General features: G+C 38.2%; 1 protein-coding gene across 1 annotated transcript in view; it reads right to left on the bottom strand.

Moving 5' to 3' along the window:
- Positions 1-25,393, bottom strand: part of Fam135b (family with sequence similarity 135 member B) — a 256,188-nt gene that overhangs the window by 1,848 nt on the left and 228,947 nt on the right. Inside the window, exons 12-19 of the mRNA XM_028773278.1 lie at positions 24,440-24,594; positions 15,411-17,424; positions 13,005-13,171; positions 10,466-10,557; positions 7,438-7,535; positions 5,957-6,108; positions 2,987-3,097; positions 1,206-1,319 (exon numbers count right to left, since the gene is read on the bottom strand). Of these exons, the coding sequence (XP_028629111.1) occupies positions 1,206-1,319; positions 2,987-3,097; positions 5,957-6,108; positions 7,438-7,535; positions 10,466-10,557; positions 13,005-13,171; positions 15,411-17,424; positions 24,440-24,594 (2,903 nt within the window). The remainder of the gene's footprint in view (positions 1-1,205; positions 1,320-2,986; positions 3,098-5,956; positions 6,109-7,437; positions 7,536-10,465; positions 10,558-13,004; positions 13,172-15,410; positions 17,425-24,439; positions 24,595-25,393) is intronic.

The following is a 25,393-nucleotide window of genomic DNA, read 5'->3' as shown; positions in this document are numbered from 1 at the left end:
TGTGTGTGTGTGTGTGTGTGTGTGTGTTTATGACATCTGTGTTTGAGTGTCTCTTGAGGGCAGAAGGGGGAATTGGATTCCTTAGTACTAGGATTACAGCTGCCTGACGTGTGTACTGTGACAGAGCTCAGGTCCTCTGCAAGAGCAGTACATCCTCTTAATCACTTAGCTATCTCTCCAAATTTTTAGAAAGGTTCATTTTTAATAGTTTTCTACTTTTAGAATAGTTTTCTCACTATATGTGGTAGCAGAGGCAGGAAGATCTATGAACTCAAGGCCAGTCTTGTCTACAAAATGACTTCAGACCATCCAGGGCCACATAACTAGACTCTGTCTTTAAAAACAAACAAGCAAATGACATTAAAAAAAAACCCTTTGTGTGACATGCTTAAGCTACTTTCTAGAACACTACTAGAATGTAAAAACCACAGACCTATTTTCTGCACTAAATCATTAGGTAAATTTCCATCCATGTTCCTGTGGGTTTCAATAGAAACTTTGAATGTTTACATGAGTATCTAGACCTCTTTCAGACTAAAAAAAAAAAAAATAAGAATATAACAAAAAACCCACACTTGTTTTGACACAGCAAAGTATATGTATAAACTAATCAATGAAAGGAAACAAGGAATGGTAGCCCATGTTCTGATCCTGGTTGCTTAGGAAACTGGACACTCTAGTCAGTTGTCTTCTCCATGGAGCCCAATAGACTCTACCCCTTTTCTCATTTCCCTCCCATGACACCCGAATGCATCACACATTATTTACCTTCTTTATCCACTGATCTTTGCTCTCAGCACAGCTGCTTCTCTGGTGCTCTACTTGGAAAATAAGCCCATAGAGGGCATAGAGGACATAGAAGGTGTAAAGGACAGAGCCCATTTCTCAAGTCTGTATTCATTCTATTTTCCATGGACAACACACAAACAGAGCTTACCATTTCCAGGCATTTGACAAGCAAATGGCTGTTCACATCACATGAAGAAAATAATCTGTACTGTTAACAGGAGTGTGTGTGTGTGTGTGTGTGTGTGTGTGTGTGTACCCAGACTGTGTGCCTATACCACATTCCATTCTGGATCAGTGCCGCAGTGTGCAAACCTGAGCGAGAACCTAGCTGTTGCTAATAAATGTATTCAGGATTTCATAAATGTACTTTTGCTTCGAAAATTAGAAAGTCCCTTTCAAGAGGAACCATAGCTTACCTGTGTGTCTGTCCTTAAGGGCAGTTTTACACATTTCGATCCTGGCTGAATGAAATGGCACATAGCGGTCTTGGGGAGAAGCAACCAGAACAACGTTTTTAAAATACTGCAGCCCTGTAACAAGAAGGAAGGTGAATACTTTCTACCCAGGCCCTTTACACTGACATAGTCTCTGGATTGTACTCATTTTGAGGTCTTTCCCAGAGACTGGCATGTAGAGATACCTGACAGAGTGTTGTGCCTTTGCACAGGGCTGATGATCTGAGTGTCACCACACAGAATTTGGAAGGAGGCATATCAGGCACCTGTGGGAAGCTGAGAAAGGAACTCAATATATTAGGGCTTTTGTGGTTTGGATATAAGATAAATTTCTTGACCTCAAGAGAAATAGAAGCCAAGGAAGATCATGGGAGTTTTGCTGTGAACATGGATGAGAATAAAACATACCTCCATGGGCTAGAAAATTATAAAGCCCATAGGAAAGTTTTTTTTTTTAATTTTATTTTCCCCTCTTCCTGACTCCCGAAGTAAGCTGTCACTTGCAGTAGCAAAGCAGCCTCCAGTCCCCTCACCTGCTTCCTGCCTTGCCTCCTCCAGTCTTGCTTCCCTCAGCCTCAACCTCTCCAGCCTTGTTTCCTCCAACACTGCCTTCCTATATTATTCCCCACAGGGATAATACAAGATCTTCCAGCCCAAATGTCAGCTCAGCACAGTGATGCAGCCTTCAGTATCCATCATGGACAACTGGGAACAGAGCATAGTACACTGCACTCAGCTCTCACCTTCAGATGGAGCTCTTCTTCTTGCCCTACATTTACTTATCCTCCTAAGTTAGCTCCTCCTACTGTACATTTAGCTGAACAAGATATTGGCTGACATCTCTTGGCTAACCCTCTCCCTGTAGATCCCCACATCTATAGCCAAGATCACAACTCAGCATCACACACTGGGGCAGAATCCAGGGCAATGACTGGCTGATATGGGCCCAGGAAGGATCAAGGTAACCCCATAATCAACTTCAATACAGCACTGTAATAGCACCTGAGCTCTTCACCTCTCCATGGCTGAAACAAGCTGAGCCTTTTTTGTTGACATCATTACAATTCACCATATTTGTATGCCCAGTTCTACCTCTCTTACTTCCCACAGGACTTAACTGAATACTCCCCTTGGCACAAGGAGACACAAGTATAAAAGTACAGGCTTAAGCCTGTAAATGAATTGGACCCAGAGGTATCAATATGAGCTTATATGATGCATCTGGGCAGGCTTGTTGTACAGCAGTACTGTTTAGGTCAATCAGTTGGTGGCTCTGCTCCCTTCCTAGACATGGACAACTGGTCCATGATTGACGCTTTCCTCTGCTGTGATCTCTATGATCTAGGCTGAGTTTTCACAGTACTCTTTGCATTATCATCATTGGGTGAAGGAGAATATAAAAGGAAGATCCTGTGGGAACACATACAATGCTCTACTCACTCTTTTTTGAGGATGGATCTACACAGGTGAAGAGGAAACATGGTACTAGACCTGCCAACATAGTACACTACATGATTGCCAGGAAATAGAGGCTACAGCTTCTGGGCACTACCTTGACCCTACACACACTGTGGCTCCTGTGCTACATAGGAGATGGTTGAGACATGCTAACATGCTGGCCCCTCAGCAGGTTGAAGAGACACTGCTAGACATCTCACTATACCTCAGAGGAGCAAATGAACACAGCATCAGGGCTATTCTGTTTTCAAGTCTTAACTTCAGGTGCCAAGCAAGTCACACACCTGTTTTTTGGCTAAGTTGGTAAAGGAAACATTTGCGCAGATCAGCGTTATCCCTGAAGGTCAGCTGCAAAAGGGAGCCAGATTTCTTCAGTTTCTGCATGAGCCACAAGCCTAGGAAAAGGGAAATGAAGATTTAAAAAGCAGGGCATAAGAAAGCTAGAGAAGATATTTTTCAGTTAGCTTTAAGTAAAGAGAACAAAGCAAATTTTATCAGAAGATTAAGAGTTAATTTGTATTGTTTGTTTTAATTTTGTGTTTTATAGGTGTTAAGTTTTAGTGTGCACAGAGACAAGAATATCAGGTGTCTAATGAGTATCCAATCCAATGCCTGATCTACCACACTTATTTCATTGAACACTGAGGGAGGCTGAGATGGCAAGCCCTAGAAACCTTCCCATCTCCATCTTCTTTCCCCAGAGCATTGGGGTTACAGCTGTGGAGGGGCACACCCACATTTCTTTCAGTTCTAGAAACTTGAATCCACATTCTTATATGGATGCAGCCAAGTTTTTTATCTACTGATTCATGTCCCCGGTCCCTAAATTTACATTCTTAGTGTTGCTAACAGAAGTATAAAATTGTTCTGAAAAATGATATAGCAAGAGGCTTCTCAGTTCATGAAACTAGGCATTCTGTGATCTCTATTTGGGCTCCTTCCATGAAGTAAGCCAAAGGAAATGGTACCCAATAAAGATCCACAGACTGGAAAACTAGAATAGATTTCTTAGAGACAATGTAATCCTTAAGCAGATGCTTACAAGAGTATACTATGTATCAACAACCAAGGAACAAATGCCATAAAAACATGAAGACTATATGATGGTATCTATAATGTATATTATTGTATATAGTATATCTTTATAATTGCAATATAATTTTATATACTATATTATATTTCATAGTAAATATAACCACTTGATAATTATATTCATATATTTATAATTAGATAAAATTATATATTAATATATTAATATATTAAGAAATATAATATGTAATTACTAATATAATGAAACATGAAATATATGGTACGATATATAACATATAACACATAACTCATAATATATGACATATATAATAGTATATAATATAGAATATATACTATATTATATCATATTTATTATATATACTGTATACAAAGAAGTAATATGAACCACATGGAATTACTTTAGGTTTTCTAGGTTGGATGAGTTGAGTAATATATCTTTTTAAAAACTTTTTATATTTTAAGCTTATAATTATGAGGTGGAATGGCTAAATTAATTTATCTTTGTTCAAAGATAGCTTTGGTTTTGTGCCAAAAAGACTTTATATTTGTTACATATAAAAGAACCAAATATGCCAGGAGCACAAGGATCATCCTTAAGTTACTTGAGAGAATGATCATGAATCTGAATCACAACTTGAAATAAGTTCCAGAGTGGATAGGAAATATGGGGAAGACTAAAGAATTAGAGGAGAGAGAGCTCATTGGAGATGACCCCAATGCTACAGAATGGATCTGGTAATCAGTAAATACATAGTCCTGATTCATCTTTTGAGAACTCTTTGTTCAGTTCTAAAGCCTGTCTTTATTTTTAAACTGGGTTGTTTAGTTTCTTGGTGTTCAATGCTTTTAGGTCTTTTTATGTTCTAGATACCAATTCTCTGTCAGAGGTATAACTAAGATATATTTTCCTCCCACTCTATAAGATGTGTCAGGGTGGATCTCGAGGAATAGGAGGTGAATAGGATCAAAATACATTGTATGTATGTATAAAATTTTCAAATAATCAATGAAAACACTGCATCAAAAGATGTACTTTAACACACTAACAATTATTGTAAATGAACAAATACTGTCTGTGTGATGTGCATATTTTTCTAGCATCTTGCTGCATCATGTAAGGCCCATCATCATCAGGCTATTGTCCTGCACTGCATCCATGTTACACTATGAAGTTCCGTGGGTCTATCCCTGAGAGTATCCATCACTCTGCTGATTAAAGCACCCTTCTAGGACATTACGTACACCAGACATTCTACACAGAAAACCTTCAACTGCCTTAGAAACCCTGCTCATGTTTTAAAATACATCAAGCCTCTCTCCTCCTCCTCTCTGATTCCTGTCCCTTTCTCCTCTCCCCATTATCATCCCTCCTCTTCTTCCTTACGTTTAAATATTTGTTCTCTCTTCATCCTTTTCTGTGGTATTGACTGAACATGTGCAGATTTTTTCTAGACATTACCCATAGACAACATTGTGATTCAGTTTCTTATATAACATTTGTAATTTATTAACAACTAAAATAAGTCTGGAGATGATATAAAGTATGAAAAAGGTTTGTCTAGGTTACATGTAGAAACTATGGAAATTTAAATGACAGACTTAAGAATTTATAACTTTTGATATATGTGAGGATCATAAAAGCAATCAGCAATGGATACTGAAATATAAATATGAACACACATATTTATAAATATATTCCATACATGTTTAAACACATATACAAATCATATATATGTTTATATATATTATATGTATTATTGTATGTATTATACATACATACAATATACACACTGGAGACATGTATACACATGAAAACATGCATGTAGACAAATGTAGTCTCAATTTCAGAAAAAGTTAATGAATATTATATGGTAAGAGGCCTTAGTCAAATTTAACAATTAAAAAATATGTTCCAAATATGAGAACAAACATACAGTATTTGTCCTTCTGGGTTTAAATATTAGCTTAACATGCTATTTTTAAGTTCTGTAAGTTTATACTTGCAAATTTCATAAGTTCCTTTTCTTTTGTAGTTAAATAAAAGCTCCATTGTGTATATGTACCACATTTTCATACAAAATCTCCATTCCCCCATCCTCCATTTGTGATAGTTATAATATTCCATCAATAACTTCTGTCTCCAGTTCCAAGTTTCTCATGCCTCTGATAAATTTTAGAGAGTAATGAGGGTGAAGAAGACTTACCAGTACTAACCAGGGTGCTGTTGTTGTACAAAGTCCCGAGGTGAGGCCCAGACAATGACAGGAATGTGTGGAGTTTATTGAGGTAATACCGGAACCGGGGCCTTGTAAGGACCGATCTGATGATAATGTTGCCAAGAGAGTGGCCAATGAAACTGTTTAGAGGCAGGAATGACACATGTCAATGACAGCAGAGGACTACTGCTCAGGGATGGGTTGGGATGATAAACACCAAGGTCTTAGCACCATCCACCTCCCCAGGTACAGAGGCACAACACAACATATGATGACTATGGATTCATTTTCATCTGGCCCTTGGGGATGGCAGTTCTATGCAAGTATCATGAGGTATGGGAGAATTGACATGTTTACCTCAGATCTCCATTAGTAGAGCAGCACCTCTGATCTCTGGTCCCCAGGCTTCCTCTTAGCCCATCTGGGGACAGCATGGAGTCCTTACTCAAGTCTGCATATCTAAATACCGTGCTCTTCTGGTCATTTGCAAACTAAAATTCCAGTCCCTTGCACTTTCCTAAGAGACTATTAATCTCAGCTCCAACTGTCATTCTGACTCCACTCATCCCCTTATTTCTCTGCACATGTATTGAGCTGCCTGCTCCCAATTACACTGACTGGCTATCCTCCTACATGCTCTGTTCAAACTTCCTGATTCCTTCGGATCCATAAATTCAATATGCCATTCATATTTCAATTAATTATCAAAGCCATATAGTATGACAGTATGCTGCCTTACCTCCTCTCACAATAAGTATAAAATCAGCAAAGTAAAGATACAGGTGTTAGCCTATACAATTGGATTGCCTGGACTGTGTCCCATCATTAAAACCAAACCTCTAAAAGGAGACTCCTTGTTTGTGGAATAAATATATTATATCCTACCTCTGAACACTAAAAAGAATAACTGATATCCTGACCTTAGTCCTATGTTGATGCATCTATATAATAAAGAAAAATGCAAGCTGTTTCCTTTATTGTGAGTTTTCTAAATATTTAGACAAATGTTTATTTCATATTGTAAGGATACAGTTGGAACTGGCTGAAAGCCTTTAATTGGAGAGGAGATTCCTTTGGGATTCTAGTATGTCTATTTCCTGACAATCCAATCAAGACATCAAAAGTGCAAGTTCAAAATGTTACATACTCAGTACATGGCAAAGCCTAAACTTGTGAGAATTTCAACATGAATTCAAGCCTAGAGACTACTATATTAAGTCAAGACTCTTACTGATGAGTAGCAACATACCTATTCTTATCACCCGTATTATGAGAGATATATAGGTGATAAACCAGATTTGGTACTCACTCACACATTTGCTGCTGCCTGAAAGTAACCAGATTCATTAAGAGCCAAAAGTTCAGTTATCACAGTGGCTTACAGGAGTTTCTTAAGGTTCATATATGACATACTCAAAAACAGGTCACCTGTCTTCCCTCAGCATTAGCTACCTGTGGTTTCCTTTTACCTAATTCGGGATATGGAGAGGTTGTACAACTGGATGTGTTGAATAATCTCATCCAACAATCGATCTGTCATGGTATCAAAATCTGCAAATGTGTCCATCTGGAAGAAGAGAAGGGAGAAGGTATTGGGAGAAGTTAGGGCTCTACACAAATAAATTCTCTTTCTTTAAACAGCATGATATTTTCTGGAAAGGTGTGTAAGCCTTTTGTAGGGGTTATAGTTTGAGATATAACTTCTAAAACAAGATCTAATGGGCTCTAATGAAGAAACTGGCTGCATGCTAAAAAGTCTTTAGTTAAGGGGATGCAGTGGACAATGTGAGTATACGTTCTTGGCATGTGATGCCTGCTGTCACAACTTGAGCTCACTGTGTCTGCTGTCACTACTTCCCAGAGGAGAAAGCAGGCCCTGCTAGGGGAGATCACTTGCTCAGTGTGTATGAGCCAGGATTCACACCAAGATATGCTTGACCCTTGTGTTGTGTGTTTGGGTTTTGTTGTTATTGTCTGTTTGCTTGATTGATGATTTTTGTCATCTTGACAAAAGCTAAAGATACTTGGGAAGAAATAATCCCATTTGAGGAAATGTTCCAACTGGACTGACCTGTTTTCAAACCTATTGTGTATTTTCTTGACTGGTAATTGATGTGGGAAGCCACAGCTGGCTGTGAGCTGTGCTACCTCCTAAGCATTCAGGCTAATCAACCCATGAAGAATAAGCCAGTAAGCACTGTTCTTCTAAGACATCTGCTTCAGTTCATGTTTCCAAGTTTCTGCCTTGAGTTTCCACCCCCCCACTTCCATCATTGATGGACTGTGGTGTAAGAAATCTAAGTGAAATAAACCCTTTCCTCCACAAATTAGGTTTTGGTCATGGTGTTATCACAGCAATAGAAGGAAAAATTGGCAGACTTTAAAGCTCTGGGTTTTTTTTTTAACCTACCACAACCATCAGGTTATTACACAAGTTAATGCCACGACATTGACTTTGGGAAAGATTTTAAAGCCATTCATGTTTTATGAAGGATGGCCAAATGGTAGAAGAGGGGGGAAATTCCATACATCTAAGTACTTGAAGAAATAACAGATTGGTTTATATAACCAAATTTTAGGAATATGATTGGAAGCAACAAAGAAGTTTATTTAAGCAAAAACATCCATCCTAAACAGTGCAGGAGCAACAGTACTTCAGGATACCTGAGCTTCCAGCCAAAAACTCTCATGAATATTCATTTTGATGGTGAATAATTGAGTATACTTGAGGAAGGGGCTACAAAGAGATAAATGACCCTTAAGTCTATGGTCACCCAAAGCTTGCAGCATGAGAGGAACACAGAACAGTGGTGCTTCTGTTAGACTTCATACAATATGATCTTATCTACAGATCTGCTTCTCCCGAGGCTGTGCCTGTGTTCCATAGCTTCCACAGCCAGAATCTGTATCTCTTTGGCCTTTAAAAGTAGAGAATCCAACATATTCCTCACCATCTTTTAAAGACTCTTGAAAACATTAACATACCTAGACTGGTACTGTAATTATCATGACCTTCTAGTTTCAAAGAGCCTCTTTGCTCCCTTTGAAATCACTGGTTAGCATATTCATTATTTTACAATTGTATGATAGTGAAGCCTGTACTCACTATGATGAAAAATGCTCTGAAAATCATAGTAAGCTACAGACACATCCCAGGAGCTTCACAATCATCGTGCTTTGAAAGGACCTATGCATTCTGAGTTCTTTGCAAGACTTTCAGTGAAATAGCAAAATAGGACTTAATTATTATTGAGAAGAATCCCTCCACTTTAGTGATTTGCCCAGAAACCTTGTTCAAACAAGCTTGCAAAACACATGAGGAACACAGATGTCCTAGTACACATCATAGAGTACATGGAGGGATATCCAATCAAGGCTGGATTCCTGGCAGTAGCTCTGCTATTAACCACATCCATCTTCCCTGAAGAGTAAACTTCACTAGGATAAAGCCAACACAAGTTCAAGGAACACTGCTCACTCATTCTTCCCCCTCCTCTGAATGATCTGGGCCATCTACCTCAAGACATAGCTACATAAATGCTTTGAAATTTTGTATAACATCCTTTTCTTCAGATCAGCAGGAAGATTCTCTGAAGAGCTTTTGGGATCCATTCCCTATTCTGTAAAGAGTCGGTGCCAGTAGTTAGCAGTTGAATCACTTTGAAGGTGGAAAGGGGAAACTGTGATAGTTACCCTGAAAGCAAAAGGCCCTTGAATGATGGTTTTCCTAACTCTCTCCCTCACATTTTACTGCCTTTCACATGGTCTAGAGCACAAGAGTGCCAAAAGCAGGCAATGGAACTAGGCACTAGCTGTTGAGGCATGAGCTATGTCTTTTCAGCTCTTGAACATTTATTAATTTATGTGTGCATGAAAGTCAATAAACAGCATAGGAGAGTTGGTGCTTACTTTTTAGTATGTAGGCCTCAAGGATTGAATTGAGACTATTAGGCTTGGCAACAAATACCTTCTCAAGTTCTGATGGGACCTGTATAACTACCACTTCCATTAATCGTGTGACCTCTTTTTTGATTATTAATAGCTATATTCTTTTGAACGATGCTTGTGACTCATTTATCTCATTCTCTGACCATCCCTATCTCTTGCTCATAGATACAGTAATGTCTCTTTGACTTTTGACACTTCTATAGAGTCACAGCCTCTGTATACCACATCTGATTGTAAAGCAATCATCATCCCCTGGCTTCTTAGTGGCATGTGACAATGCACTGTCCCCCTTGTAACTACATAGATGCCCATATAGTTGATGCTCTAAGCAGCCATGATTGCAATGCTCAATGAAGCCATAGGCTTCCACTCAGTAGATATATGCCAACTCCTATCCATAGTTTCACAGAAAGTTTTTTTTTTCCTTTCCAACCACCCAAGCACTTGGATATTCTTCAAAGGACCCCCCTTCATTCATGTGTCTTGGTACCTTTAAGAGGCTCCTTCAAATACAATGTTCTCTCAACCCAACATTTCTGATTCTCATACCTGATTCTTTTCAGACATTAAGAAGTCCAGTTTACCCCCAGGGAGCCCCAATTCTATGAACGTCTTCACCAGCCGGAGGTCTGCACTGTTCCCTAAAAATGACAGATAACTCTGGTCATATAATTAATCATAGTAACTCACAAGAGATTTCTTACTTTCCCTTTCCCAGATTCCAATTGGAGTTTCCTTTTAATTTTAAGCAGATAACAACAAATAACTGGAGTATCTCCACATGTTCTTCTCTTGTTATCCCAATCTATGTACACACCCAGCTGTGAGAGCTTTTAAATGGCCTTTCTTCAGTGGAATCATCCCTTCACCTGGCATACCAGTTTTCTTTATTCCCCAGAAAACTAGTCTCTCACTAGTGTTTTGGAAGAGGCTACCTAATGACATTCCCCTCGTAAATTATTTACCTATCATTTATAGGTAAGTAGGAAAAGATGAATAGTCAGCTATGGTTCAGTTGACTAAATAGAGGAAGAATTACCCACGGGCCAAGCGATAATGAATTAGTAAGCTTGTAAATGTCGAAGCACATCATCAAGGGCCAAGGAATGTGCTCTAGGAAGGTGCTAGGATGAGAGGCACAAACAGCATATGGAATACATTGTTGACATAAAAAGTCACATGAAGAATGAATTTGATATAACTGACTAGGTTAGGCATACATTTCACTTGGGCCATGGGGATTCCATTGTATCGACATTGTATCTTAATATCTGGCTTGTTTCTCTCCTGGACTCCTGTAGGATCCCTTGTAGGAGTTGCAACCTATTTGATATCTTGGTAGTGTGCTTTTCCATGTAAGCCAACCCTAAATGTCATGGTTTCAGAGAACTTATATACTATAAGTGAAAATACAACTAATTTTATATCATTCATTATACATTTCACCAATAATTCAAAGATGCACTAAAGAATCACATGAAATTTGGAAGAACTAAAGATTTGGGACCAACCTCATGTGAATATTCCCAGATGATTACCTGGGACATATAATCCTTGTAGCACATAATCAAACCTGTAGGCTCCAGGTCATCTTCTTTTAGGAAAGATACAATTTTTTAGGAAATTAAATGTCATCACTCTGATTATATCAATAAATATATACTCTTTGGATTAACTCATGTTATGGCTTAAATTTCCCTAATGATATTTTGGTAGTGGCCTTTTAAAAAGTTGGGAATGCTTATAATTAACATGAAGAGTTTTGTGAACAAAATATCCTTCTCTCCTCAAGATACTAAGAATAAAAGAAGTTGCTGAACCTAAAACTTTCTAAAACAATTTTATTTAGTAATGTGTTAGACTGAGAACATTTACAAGAAGATATATTTTAGGCTTTTGGCACAACAGAGAGCCTGTATAAATATTCATAACTTATCTTAGTGTACTCAGTCCTCGATATAAATATGCTATTGGAAAGATTTAAACAATAGATCTTATAATTTTCTGAAGAGGTTATACACATGTACTATGAACTACTGAAGTAATATTATGAAAGTTCTCTTTGTTATCATGTGTTACTTCTTTTGACCTGTGACCTGGGTGATGCTGTCAAGGACATCCCAGCTGTCTGAATTAATACAATACTGGCAAATCATCTCTACCTTGGTTTCACAACTCTGTTTTAATATGTATGAGGTAAAAAACCAAAGGCCTATTGCCTCACCAGTGTTCTTGCTTTAAAGATTTATTTTTATTATTCTTATTTATATATATATCTAAGGGAGTGATTTTTACAGGTATCCAGGTAGCTTCAGAGATCAGAAAAGGGCATTAGATTACGTTGGTGCTGGAGTTACAGGCTGTTGTATGCCACTTAGTAATTCATTACAGGCACTGAGAAGCAAACTCAGGTCCTTTAGAAGAGCACCAAGTATTCTTAACCATTGAGCCTTCTCTGGGTCCCCAGATTTCTCACTTGCAAACAATTTTAGAGTTTTCAAAATAATAGGCAGGAATCACTCTTTAGTGACATTGGACAGATGAATATAAAGGTCATTTTTATCTCTACAAATCCTAGAGCATGGTAGTGTGTAATAAACAAAAGATGAGACGAAAATAATAGCCAAATAGTTGCAAACATTTACCCCAGGGTCCTTAAAATGTATCGGTTATTCCTTCCTCTCCATTTCTTCTTATAGAGCCAGGCTCTGTTGACTCACAGATTCCACCAATTCCTTCATTCCATTGAGATATTCATTCCAATGCATCCATCTCTTCATTCATTAACTCTACATTCATTCCATTTATTATCCAATTTCTTAGTTCATTCTATTAATAAAATTCTCATCACTAATTTAATTAATTCATGAATTAATTCAGATACATAATATATACATACATACACACATACACACATACACACATACACACATACACACATATATATATATTCTTGTGCCATATCTTTCCCTAGATGGTAATTTTTCATATTTAGTTGGTTTTAGATTAAATGCCTATCTAAATTATTTCATAAAACTAAATTGAATGTAAGATAGTAATCTGAAGAATAAGGTTCTTTAGAACTCACCATCCAGGCCATGGACACAGACCACCAGGTGAATCCCATCTTCCAAGTTTTCCTCCTCTTCCTCTGGTGGGAAATATGGTATGTCAGAAGCTAGTACAGATAAGTCACTGTACAGAAAGCCTTCAATCTTCAGTTCTTTTTTAAACTTTTCTTTGGCCTGATAAAAACTGGAGAATATACCAATTAATCACAAGCCATACTGTGTATTCCATGTTCAGCAGGGAATGAATTGGACTGGCATGTAGGACTGATGATTATTTACGTGCAAATTGTTTTCTTAACATCAAAAGTTAAATATATATTATGGGAGATGCTGTTCTTACTAAAGAGACAGGAAAATATCCCCAAGTAAACAAACAAACAAACAAACAAACAAACAAAACCCCAAGATTTTTGATTCTACAGATTTTTATTTTAATCCTGAATTGAATAGGAGACTGGGTGAGGAGACAAGAGTCTGTGCAGTTACAGGATGGGAATACATTTAAAATTCTCTCCTGATAGAAGTCCCTTTCCTGTCATACAGGCCTACCATGGCTTAGCTTCTGTCTGCTATTCAAGGACTATCTCCATGCATTCCTAAGAGCAACACAGGTTTTGAGGTTTGGAGTTTGTTTCTTTTGTTTTGTTTTTGTTTGCTTGTTTTCTAGTCAGTATTATAAACTGGCTTGGCATGGCTTGGTTTCTTGGTGCCTATGTATATTCTAGCATTCAGACATGACTTTTATACTGAGCTAAGAGTGTGTGCTCACTTGACAAAATGGTGGTTAACAACATTGAGATTACCAAGGTTAGAGTCTTGGTTTTAATACTTCTGATAACTGCTAGCTATCTAAAATGGTTGGGATTACTAGAGTTTAATGTGCAAATGAATACAATGCAGGCCAATGAAAAAACGATTTCAAGTTTCAGTGTTTTAAGATTTAGGGATATATAACTGTACATAGTGAGATAACTTGCGACTGAGACCCTGTCTATATACTGAATTAAGTTTTGTTTTCTGTATGGCCTAAGCACATCACATAAAGGTAAAGCAATTTAATGTAATAGTTTATTAGAGCTGAACAAGACAACTTCATGGTACAAAATTCTTCATAGTTTTTTGTCACACCAGATTTCAAAAATAGTTTAGATTTCAATAGGATGTTATAACAGTTTAATTGTAGATTTCTTGCCCAATATGAGCAAGATGCTAATTTTGATCTACAGCAATAAAAACATGTAAACTTTTAGATGTGAGATATTGTACAATTGTGGATTATGATTAGATAATGTGCAAGTTAATGATGTTCCAGTATTTTCATCAGCATCCCCACCTGTTTCCCCTCAGTGAAGACATTTTCTCCTCCAAAGTGTTTCTTTTGCCCCTTTCTCTAATACATAGATTCCTTGCTTCCAGAAAAAAACCTTTGGCTCCACGTAGCATGTAGGAATTTTCAAACAGGTCCAACACTGTTCTTAATTACTGTTTTGTTATCATCTGCCAGATTTCCTGCAAGACTATTAGTATCTGGGACAAGTCTGTGGCAGCTTTGGACATTGTCTATCTAGACTTCTTGGAGTGTAATATGACAGATATTTAATATTATTTATTACATAGAATGTCCAATGTTTATCTACCTGGGTATTTCTTTATGGGAAAATGAGTAACTATTAGTTCTTGGCAAGAGAAGAATGATTATGAGGTATTCTGACAAAATACTTCTATTATGTGTCCAATAAAAGATGTATCTGATAATTGAGGGTACAAATGAATAAATTGCAAGCCAATAATCAAGCTATAAATTGCAAGCTATAAATTCTGCTACTGCAAAGAGATAGTTGCTTTGAGAAGCCCACAATCTTAAAGGGAACATAGAAGACAAATCTGATGGAGTCCTGTTCCCAGAAAGGTCCTAAAATCTCCTTTTCAAAATATGAAAAGATTGAGTCTTTGTGGTATTCATAAAATAGTATATCACAATAAAACCCAAACAAAATTTTCATATATACCCACTAAGAATTTGGTTAATAAATCATGATACATCCATAAAAAGGACTTCTATGGAAGCATTAAAATACAGAATGAAAATAGACTTATATTCAAAGATATTTCTAATATTTTAAAATGGAAAAAAATAAAGATGTGTCACAATAGTCATATTTTTATTAAAAGGTAAATCTCCTAATTAGGGGACAAATATCAGTATAGAAAATTTCTATTCCTCTGTTATGTTGGGAGATGGGCTTATTTGTAATTCTTTGTATATTACTTAAACATTCTTAGTTGCATAATATGTACATTATTGTTTTGTTTAAGTGAAAATAACAAACACCTCCATGTTCAAATAGTATGCATGAAGCTAAGAAAACTTTGGGAATACTTAAATGATTGTTTGAGGACCTGTAAAGTATCCACAAGCTTACCTGAACATCCTTTCACTGACTTCTTCTTCCAGTTTGCTGGAGTAGGTAGAAACAACGCCAAAAGAACCCAAAGGTTGATGAGTAATTGGAGCTGGGCTTTGTTTGGAAGAAAGCCCAGCCCTAGCAGAGGTCTCCTTGGGTACAGATGAGAAAGGGAGACATGTGGCAGTGCAAGACACAGACAAGTTAACAACTTCCACTGCCTTCAGGTTATCCAGAGTAAAGGCCTCTGTGGAGTTCAAGTGGGACCCAGAGATGGAAGTTCCTGTCTTCAGCTCTTGGTTTTGTGACACTTGGGAGGCAATAGTATGAGTCACAGTGGGGCACACAGTGCCTGCTTCATGTTTGGCCTCCAGAGAGGCATTATGTCTTCTATTCAATGTCATAGTATCATTGAGACTTAGTGAATCATTTTGTACACCTGTAGAGTTCAGGTTGACAGCTTCAATAGCTGGTGCACAACTGAGTTCAGGCACCCTGTGGTGAGACGCAGCCCTGACTTCTGAGATGCTGTTGTTGGAGAGCATGTGTTTACTCATGCTCATTTCTTTAGATTTACCTTTTGCAGTTGCCACTGCTGCTCTATGAAGAGACCTGGTCTTAGAATTTTCAAGCACTATAGTACATGGTATTTTTAAGTTAAGACCTTTGGTTTTAACATGTAGTGTGGTCTCGGCCATGCCATCCAGGCAATAGGGTCCTTGAAGATCAGGGTGATTCTCTTTGCCTTTGGGGATGTCCATGTACCCAGGGCCCTGGGGTCTGTCAGAATCTAAAGCTATATCTGCAAGGGAATGTCCTGCTCTAACATCCTGGACCCTAGACCCACCATAAGAAGGAGAACTGTGTCTGGGTGAACTGTCGTCTTTGCTAGACAGGTCCAGATCTTCAGAAAATCCCCCTGTGTTCTTTATGGTGTCTTCACCTTCAGCAGTATCCTCAGGGCTGCTGATCTGGGGTGCAGACACAGACTTGGTTAACTTGTTAAGTGCCAACTCACGCTCTTCATCTTCAAAAGGCAGTGAGCTGATGGAGGAAAGAGAAGCCTGAATGCCACTGGGCAGGCTGGTGTTACTCTCTGTGTGACCACCCTCCAAAGAGTTCCTATGGTGGGCATGCCTTCGAGCCACCTGATGTAAAACGTCACGATCATTGGGTAACTCTAGGGCTCTGCTTCGGGCCTCGGACCAGGCAACGGAGCTTGGTTCACTTTCAATGCCTGAGTCAGATATGATGGAGGCTGACCTCTTGATAATGCCAGAGAGCAATGAAAGATCTTCCGGCTCTTCGGCATGGTCAGGCAGGGAAGGCTTGGTGTCCAAAGCTTCCCTCAGAGAAGTGCTCGGTGTGTCACAGGGTTCGGCAGGCGTGAGCTTCAGGCTTAGCAAGACAGGCTTTCCCTCCTGGTCAACTCCCCTCCCTAGAGTCCTCAACTCAAGTGAAGCTGTTTGGTTTAAAGAGACAGAATTATTCTGGCTTGTTCCTGCTACAACTTTGCTTGGCATAGTCTTAACAATGCCATAGCCGTCCCGAGAGCTCCGGTGTTCATGCTGAACATTAAGGCTCTGCACGGGCTCAGCTTTAGGGCAGTTCTTATTGCTAGATTGCACATCAATGTAGGTTAGCGCTGGGGTTTGCCCTTCCTCAGGGCCTGGACTTATCTTACATATGTCCACATCTGTTTGTGAATCTTTTACAGCATCAGGCCTGGGGCCAGTCCAGCATTCATCTTCAGCCATGTCTGCTCTGTTTTGAAACTCACCAATGGTCAGGTACACCTGAGATTCTGAGCACACATCCATAGGATTCCGTGTGGAGACATTCTCCTCCGTCTCTGGACACCTAATAACATCTTCAACAGAGCCCAGCTGGGGTTCTTCTGTAGTAGATAAGGGAAGGTCCTTTCTTGAAGATGACTTTTGATTTATAAGATTCTTTTCTTTCCCTTTTAGATTCATTATTGCAGAACTTGTCACTGGGACATCAAAATTAGGATAAACACTCAAGTTATGCCCTATAACAAAAGAAGAAAATTGTATTATAATTTACAAATCGATATTATAAAGTATTCAAATGTCTAATTGCATGAAAATAATTCAAACACTCTTTATTAGTATTTTTTGAAGGGGGATGACCTTCAGATTTGTGAAAGTTCTCATGTTACAGAAAAACATTTTTTTTACTTGGGAATATAAAGATATTGTATGTTTATCAGGTGACTCATGTTAAAATGTCAATTAGCTTATGTTGATGAGAGAAATGAGGATATGAACATGACAGAACATCTGATTAGAGGGTTGGCCAAGGGAAATGAAATGCCAATTAGACCTTTGTGAAAAGACTGCATCTGAGGTTGAGGCCAGTGGCTCACTGAATCCTGTCCACATAAAAAAAACCACCAAGGCACACTCAAGATTGTATGGCTCAGTACACTCCTCAGATTGACAGACTGATAGCATAGATGGATGCTTCATGAGATCATAGAATCCTGAGAACACAGAAACTTCTAGTGCCTCTTCTGTCTCTCATGTCTATTTCTCTCTCTCTTTCATCTATTTTGTTGGCCTTTGTTTGTCTCTGTCTAAACCACACCACCTCTTTCTCTCTCCCCATCCCCTGACCTCCAGTTCCTATTTTGAGAAGATAGCTACCCTTTAGTTCACACGATAAAACTTCAATTATGAGCACAGATCCCTCTTGAGTTCTCTGAGTCATCCAGACAAATCTTTGGGCATGGGAAACTTAATATGAACCAAGAATTTATATCTACTGTCCAGAATTGCAGACAGCCAGTTTGCCTGTAGACTCTGAAATGAATTTTTGGTGAAGTGTTAGTGCCTGATGTTCACTGCATAAAAGAAAAAAGAAAAAAAAGGTCCAGAGAAAAAACAGCTATGTTATCTTACCATACCACTTCATTTATCAGAGTACAATTAGCATCTCCTATTTGCAATTGTGACAAGGTCAATCATAAGCCCAGTGGTAACAGAGTGAAGGTAAGAAGAACTTTTGTTCTGTGAAGGTCTGATTGTGAACTCCAAAATTGCCACTCATGAGCGAGTGAACTGCAGACTTCAGTAAGATTTTTCACCTTCCAAAACTGTAGGATGCGAAGAACCCATAGGAACCTGCAAGACTTTCACTCATTCATAAATCGCTGTGGGAGTTGATGTTATGCATGGGGACAAAGAGTGCTACTTTCTGCAGAATAAATACTACTACATGTGAGCTCCATCATCAAGTGAATTTTCCTGTGTGAGAGCAACACCACACTGAAGCTGCCAGGATCACAGCCATCTTCAGAGGCTAATAGTGGGGAATCAAAGTATGACCTTTCATCTTGTTTTTCTTAGTTGTTTTCTGTAAGCCATTCTCTTCCATTTTCTCTCTCTAACTTTAAATCTTCTCTTTCTCCTCCTGTCTATCACAGCTGGACAGTAACAAACATTCTCCGCATGCACCTGTCATAACCCAAGATCTGAGATATGGCAGGTGATATTTCCCACATATACCACATAAAAAAGAGGATCTTTTTTGTGCTTCCTTTAACATATAACATATAACGTATAACACACATGCACCCCCGTTGACAGACATTTACACTGGTTCCATTCCCTGACTATTGTGGACAGTGTGTCAATAAACATACATCATATGTGGAAAGATTTACAGTTCTTTGGGTGCATGTCCATGATTATGACCATTTAAGTCATATAGTTCTGGTTTTAGCTTTATAAGAGACTTCCATTTTAATTCCAGTACCTAGCAACCATGGAGGCAAACAAAAAGGTAAAGGAGAAACACAAGGGAACAAGATCACAAGGGAGGGCAGTAGAGGCAAAGAAGGTCAACCATGCTTCCAGATGGAGCCCACATCCATCCAGGAACATTGGAGCAACACAAACAGGACTTAATGAATTTGTGTTATTGTTGTTTTTAACAGAATAGAAACTGAGGTGGGTAGGATACTAGGGAGAAGTTGGGGGAAAGTAAGTATGATGAAAAAACTTTGATCTTCGAAGAATTTATAAAAATAATAGGTATTACATGTAATAAAGAAACATATTACCTCATGTCAATATTGTAAAAAATCAAAATTTAAAAGGCTTCCTTTGGTTTTAAAAAGCTACATCAATACAATTTCTCTTAAATGTTACCATGAATTTAATTAAGCCATACTACTTGCAAACCACATGGGACTTTGATACATGACTAACAACTTTTAGTGTAATATGTAATCAGATTGAGGGAGGAATGAATTCCTCATTTACCTGGAGATACTGGGAGGCATTTGCTCTCCTCTGAAGATCTGTCCTCAGTCTTCAGCAAGAACAGCTTATCCTCTTTTGAGAATTCCCCAACATCCCTGCCACACACATGTAGTGTGGTACATCCTACAACCATATGATGATCCACCTGTAAGCACTTGTCTCCCTGGAGGAGACAGCTTGTGTTTTATTTCTGAAACTCACAGGCTGACATTCTGTCAAGTACATATTTGATGAACTGTATTCCTGAAAGGAACTAAGCCAAGAATAGAAATCTAGCAAAACAAAGAATATCATCTTCATTGATTACTTGTATTGGTTTGAATATAATAATTGCAATGATGTTTAGTACAATAAAGACTATACTAGCACAAACTGGATGAAAAATATCTCCATACCAAACAGAGGGTTGGTAAGATGGAAAGTGGGCATCTTTTGTAAGAGTCAACAAGGTGGACATTTCTTATAAGCATCAAGGAGCTTTTGCCTTGATGGACTTTTCAAACTACTGAAAAGCACTCAAAGATGCAACAGCTGTTTTGTCAAAACTTATGTCTGCTGTGGCAAAGCTAGAATGAATGGTTTCCAGAGACCAGGCAAGCAGGGAAAGAAAATATGAGCAAAGCACAGAATGGATTTAAGGTCTTAAAAACCAATCTATGTGCTATAATATGCTATAGTGGTCAACACATACCAAAAAGGAACTCAGAACAGTGCTAGTATCAAATCATCTTCAGATGATAATTACTAACCTAATACAGAGGCATGGACTTTAACACAAGTTCCCCTCAGGAAGAGGATATTCATGGTGCAGGGGAGAGAATGTGCATGTGGAGAGCCAAGGAGTACATGAGCTACCTCTGAGCCTTACTCTTTATATTTCCATTGCTGGGAATCTAAAAATCACTTTATAAAGAATCACTTATAACAGTAAACAGAATTATTCTGAGGGATGTGTATCGATCTTCCTCAGAATAGTAGGCGCTGAGTTGTGGTAGACACAAGGACATTACAAGCAAAGACTAGAGTTCTGAGGTATGCAGTCTGTATAGACATCGCTAATACCCTAAGTGGATGAAGTGAGAGTAAACAGAAGGGAATAACTATGAACAAGCAGTGATAATCTGGAATATGAGCCAACTTTCAAGCTATGGGTGAGTATGTGTTGACTGTCATAGGCAACAAGTTGTCGATTCTTGGAAACCAGAATATTTATAAGCCCTATCCTCAACCATGAGACAGGATACAAGAAGGGCAGGGACAAAACTGTTACCAACATCACAATCTGGATTTGTCATTAAAACTGTGAGAGAATGAGCAGAACAAAGCATCTCACTCAGAGATCCAGAGAGTCAGACACTGATGACTGATGTTGTTAGTTACTACACGTTGAGGCTTGCCTGTTAGTCCTTCACTGTCTTATACATTTGTCTACCCAACTACCCATAATGACCCTGAAAAAGAGAGCATTTTGTTCAATTTTACAGACTAATTTTGGGAAAATATTTAAATCTAGACAGTATAACCAACTCAGTTGTCTTGCATCAGGGTATAGCCTCCCAGGAGAGCAACTACAATTTCTGATAGAGCACATATTCCTGCTTTGGCACTAACCACAAGTGCACACAAATAGTGTAGATGGAAACAAAACTCATGTACAACCTATTTGATGCCACACTGAAAAGGTGTACTAAGACTGTGTCTGATAACCTGTTAGCAACATAAAACTATTTAAGCCACCACACTATTGCAGAATGAGGAAATAGTTCATTGCTCTGCTAAGATATTTTATCTTGGATTAAAGAACCATCAAAAATACTTTGTAAAAGAACAAATCAGCCAGGAAAAGGTTTGAGTTTTAAGTGGGCAAGTCAGTAATGCTTATGAGACAGTAATAATACAGCAGGTCAGGGTTTTATTGGGGACAGCTGGAGGAGTCCGTTAGACATTTAAGAGTAAATGTTTACTGTTCTAGAAAGTTGAGACTATAAAGCTGGCACTCATCTGTTGAGGTTTGGTCTTTTGCAATCTACTGTAAACCTAAGTGTAGGCCCCCAGGACCTGGTTGTCCCAGAGATGAGAGAGTCTGCACCCTTGGCCCCAAGTTATTTCTGATTGGTAAATAAAGATGCCAATAGCTAATAGCTGGGCAGAAGAGACATAGGTGGGATAGAGGTTTCTCCAGCTTGGGGTCAGAGGAGAACTAGAGGAGAAGAACGTGCAAGAGGAGAAAGGAGAAGCTGCCGTAGGTTAGGAGTCAAGACCAAGTGGCCCTGGGGGCAATTGGAGTTAAAAGCAGCCCAGATGAAAATAGTAAGCAATAACTTGGGGTTATCAATAGGAAATTATATTCTAACAACATAGAGGCTAGGTATCTTCCCAGCTCTTGTACTGTTTAAGGTTCATTGCAAATATAAAGATTGTGTTTGTCTTTTATCCAGGAACTAAATGATCTGACGTGGGGCAGAAACCCCAGATTAGGATAAAATAATTTCTACAATACTCAGCCCACAGGATATGACTAGCAATACACAGAGAAGATATACTAAAATATTACTTATGTGTCACAATTGGCATTAATTGTCAACTTGATCCCAGCTAGAATCACTTGGGAAAAGAGTCTTAATGATAGATTTTCTACTTTGGGTTGGTCTAGGGATATGTCTGTGGAGGGTTTTTTAATTAAGTTGATTGATGTGGTATACCCAGCCCATCACTTTCTAGTACATGAATCATTTCATGAAGTACATGAATGGAGAAATGAAGATGCAAGTGAACAGGCAAGTACTAGAGTACAGCATGCAATTTTTGTTTTCTTGACTGTGGATATGATGTGACTGGCTCATTGAAGTTCCTAATTTGACTTTTCTACGATGATGTTCTTTAGCCTAGAATTGGAATCTGAAGCAATCTCCTCCACCATCCAGTTGCATTTCACAGGTTATATTATCATGTCACCAGAAATGGAATTTGAGAAATAGATGGCTTGCAAGATCCTGGATGAGGAAATTTTCCCAGAGAAAAAACCTCTCTGCCATGTCTCATAATGTTAAAATTTGAGCCCCAGATGAATCACATGAGTAGAATGCAATAGACAGGGAAACTTCTGGAAAAAAAACAAAACAAAACAAAAAATATTTTTTTTCAGCCAATGCTATGAGAGAAGAAAAAGTGAAGCTGATTTAGAAAAAAAAAAAGACCACTATAGGATCGCACACATGAAAACTGACATTTATGCTCAATGGAATATTTATCAATATCTGCAATTTAAAAGACCAGTAAATGATCTACATCCTATTCTTAAGTGAAAATATCAGAGGTTATTAAAATTGGTGTTTAATTTCTTCAACTGTTCAATTTTACTGGAAATGATATAAGAGGTATGTAAAATGTGAACACATACACAAACACAGACACAGACACAGACACACACACACACACACACACACACACACACACACACAAATGCATACATGCCCACTTAAATTTACTAGTTGGGTTGAAGATTTAGTATAATGGAGTACAAACTGCACTTGTTATACACTTACTTGACGCTAGATGTCAGAGTAGAACTGGAAACTAAATTCGTGTTTGCAAACTTGCTCTATCCCTGCAAGTCACCTAGATTCTAGACTGAAAGTCTCCAGTTGCAGAGTCTCTGAAATGTAGCCATTTTGATCCATGATGTAAAACAACAAGTAAACTAACCTGGCTTAAACCACGTCAGTAAGATAAAAAGCAAAGCCTGGACTCTAGAGTTGAAGGGTTAGGTTTGGTTGCTTATTGACACATGGTCTTTCACACATATTTCTATCTATGACTCAGTTTCTCTCTCTGAAATTATATATATGTATATTAAGGGATTAAAGAAATAAGCCATTTGATTAAACCACCAACATTTTCTTGTCACTGCTGCTAGGTTTCTATGGTCAAATTCCAGGAGCAAACAAAAAGGGGACACTCCTTTCATCAAGTCTGGACATTCTACAGTTGATCTTTGTGTTCACTGACAAACACTATAGTCATGCTGAATATAGGTACACAAACAATGGGTGCAACCTTGCTCTTTTTACACCATGATGCATTTTTTTCATGAGTTACTCAGCCCATTTTCTCAAATCCTCGACCTGCCTTGTGGCATTAAACATGTTCTTGGATTATATACTCAGTGGCTAGCTAGAATGATATAGCAAAACCCTATCTCAAGAGACCAACCATAACCACCACCAAAAGAGAGGCACTAACACGGTAGCATTAAAGCTAAAAAAGAAATGACTGTAGTTAAAACTACACAGTTGAAATAACAAAAGATCACCATCTTTGATTGTTCTGGGGTGTGTGTATCTGTATATGTCTGTATGTATATGCTGTGTATTATTCTATTGGTAAAAACACAAGCCCCAGAGAAACCAGTGTTTGTTTATGTCTGTGTCTGTATTTTATCCTATAGGTAAAAACACTAGCACCAGGAACATTTGACTCAGAAGATGCCAGATAGACATTAATTCTAACTCTTCTCATTAAAACAAAAACAAAACAAACAAACCAAAAACAAAGATGTAAATGAATGGAATGGTTAATTTAAATTTTAAAAAAATTATATTAAAAAAAAATCAAACAAAACAAACAAAAAATACTTCTTCTACTGTTGTAAAGAGTAAGCACCAGAGCAAGCACCAGAGCTCCAGTGGTACAACCTGTTAATGCACAAGTATTGACATAGAAAGGCTAATTCTTTCAAAACAACAGAGAAAGACAAACCAGAGACAGGGCAGTCCACATATCTGTCCTCAAAGATAACAGGTAGGGTGTTCCAGTCACCATCAATGTCCAGGCACTCTGCGGGCAATGGGGGCATGCTGGTGAGGTACTCTGAGTTCCGGATGTCCAGGGATAGCTGGCTGTGAGTCTGTATCCTGTGGAACACACAGAAAGGTAATCAACCAAACAGGACTGGGAGTTTTCAATAGAATCTTACCATCCTAACCTCAAGAAAGCATTAACAGTGCTTTTAGCAGATACAGGCAATGACCATCTCCCATCCTCCCATCCATCTAAGATGTCCCCCAGTGTGGCAGTCTGCTTTGCTGAGGAACTGATCCGGGTACTGATGCGGTGGATTTTGGACTAGGCTACATCTGCCAGTTAGTGAAAGATGATAAATATTATAGAAATAAAAGACTAGCTCAGAGATGGCTACAAATCTAAAATTAGTGCTTTGGAGGAGAAAGTTAAATTCACTCATCGATTACTCCAGCATCTTAAACTTTTCAAACCACTTATAGTCTGAGTCACGTTTTGAACAACTGAATTGAGAGCCCACCTGAAGTAGCTTTTTAAAAGTACTATGTCATTACTGACAACGTTTATTAGTATGTAAGCTAATATAATTCAGGAAGGATGATATACTTTTTGTTTCCCTGTAGGACAGTTTTAAAGCTAATATTTTTTTCTCTATAACCCAAACACCATTCTGCCAATAAGAATGGGGTTCCAGAATCTGAAATAATTACCCTTTACAGTCTAAAAGTTGGGAGGGGCATGCTACTTTAATTACTTACTCAGAAGAAGGTAAATTCTTATTATCTTATGAAAGAAAAAATAATTAGTGTTTTATAGTTTTGTATATAACAAATCAGTCACTTTCCCCTAAAGTAACATAAGAACTTATAAGACTGTAGGTTTGGGAAAAGATTGAGCATGTGTCTGTCTATC

This window comes from Grammomys surdaster, unplaced genomic scaffold (genome assembly GCF_004785775.1).
Source record: "Grammomys surdaster isolate TR1022 unplaced genomic scaffold, NIH_TR_1.0 224, whole genome shotgun sequence".
NCBI classification, from domain to species: domain Eukaryota; kingdom Metazoa; phylum Chordata; class Mammalia; order Rodentia; family Muridae; genus Grammomys; species Grammomys surdaster.
Note: the sequence above shows the minus strand (reverse complement) of the source record. Positions and strands in the feature narration are given on the sequence as shown.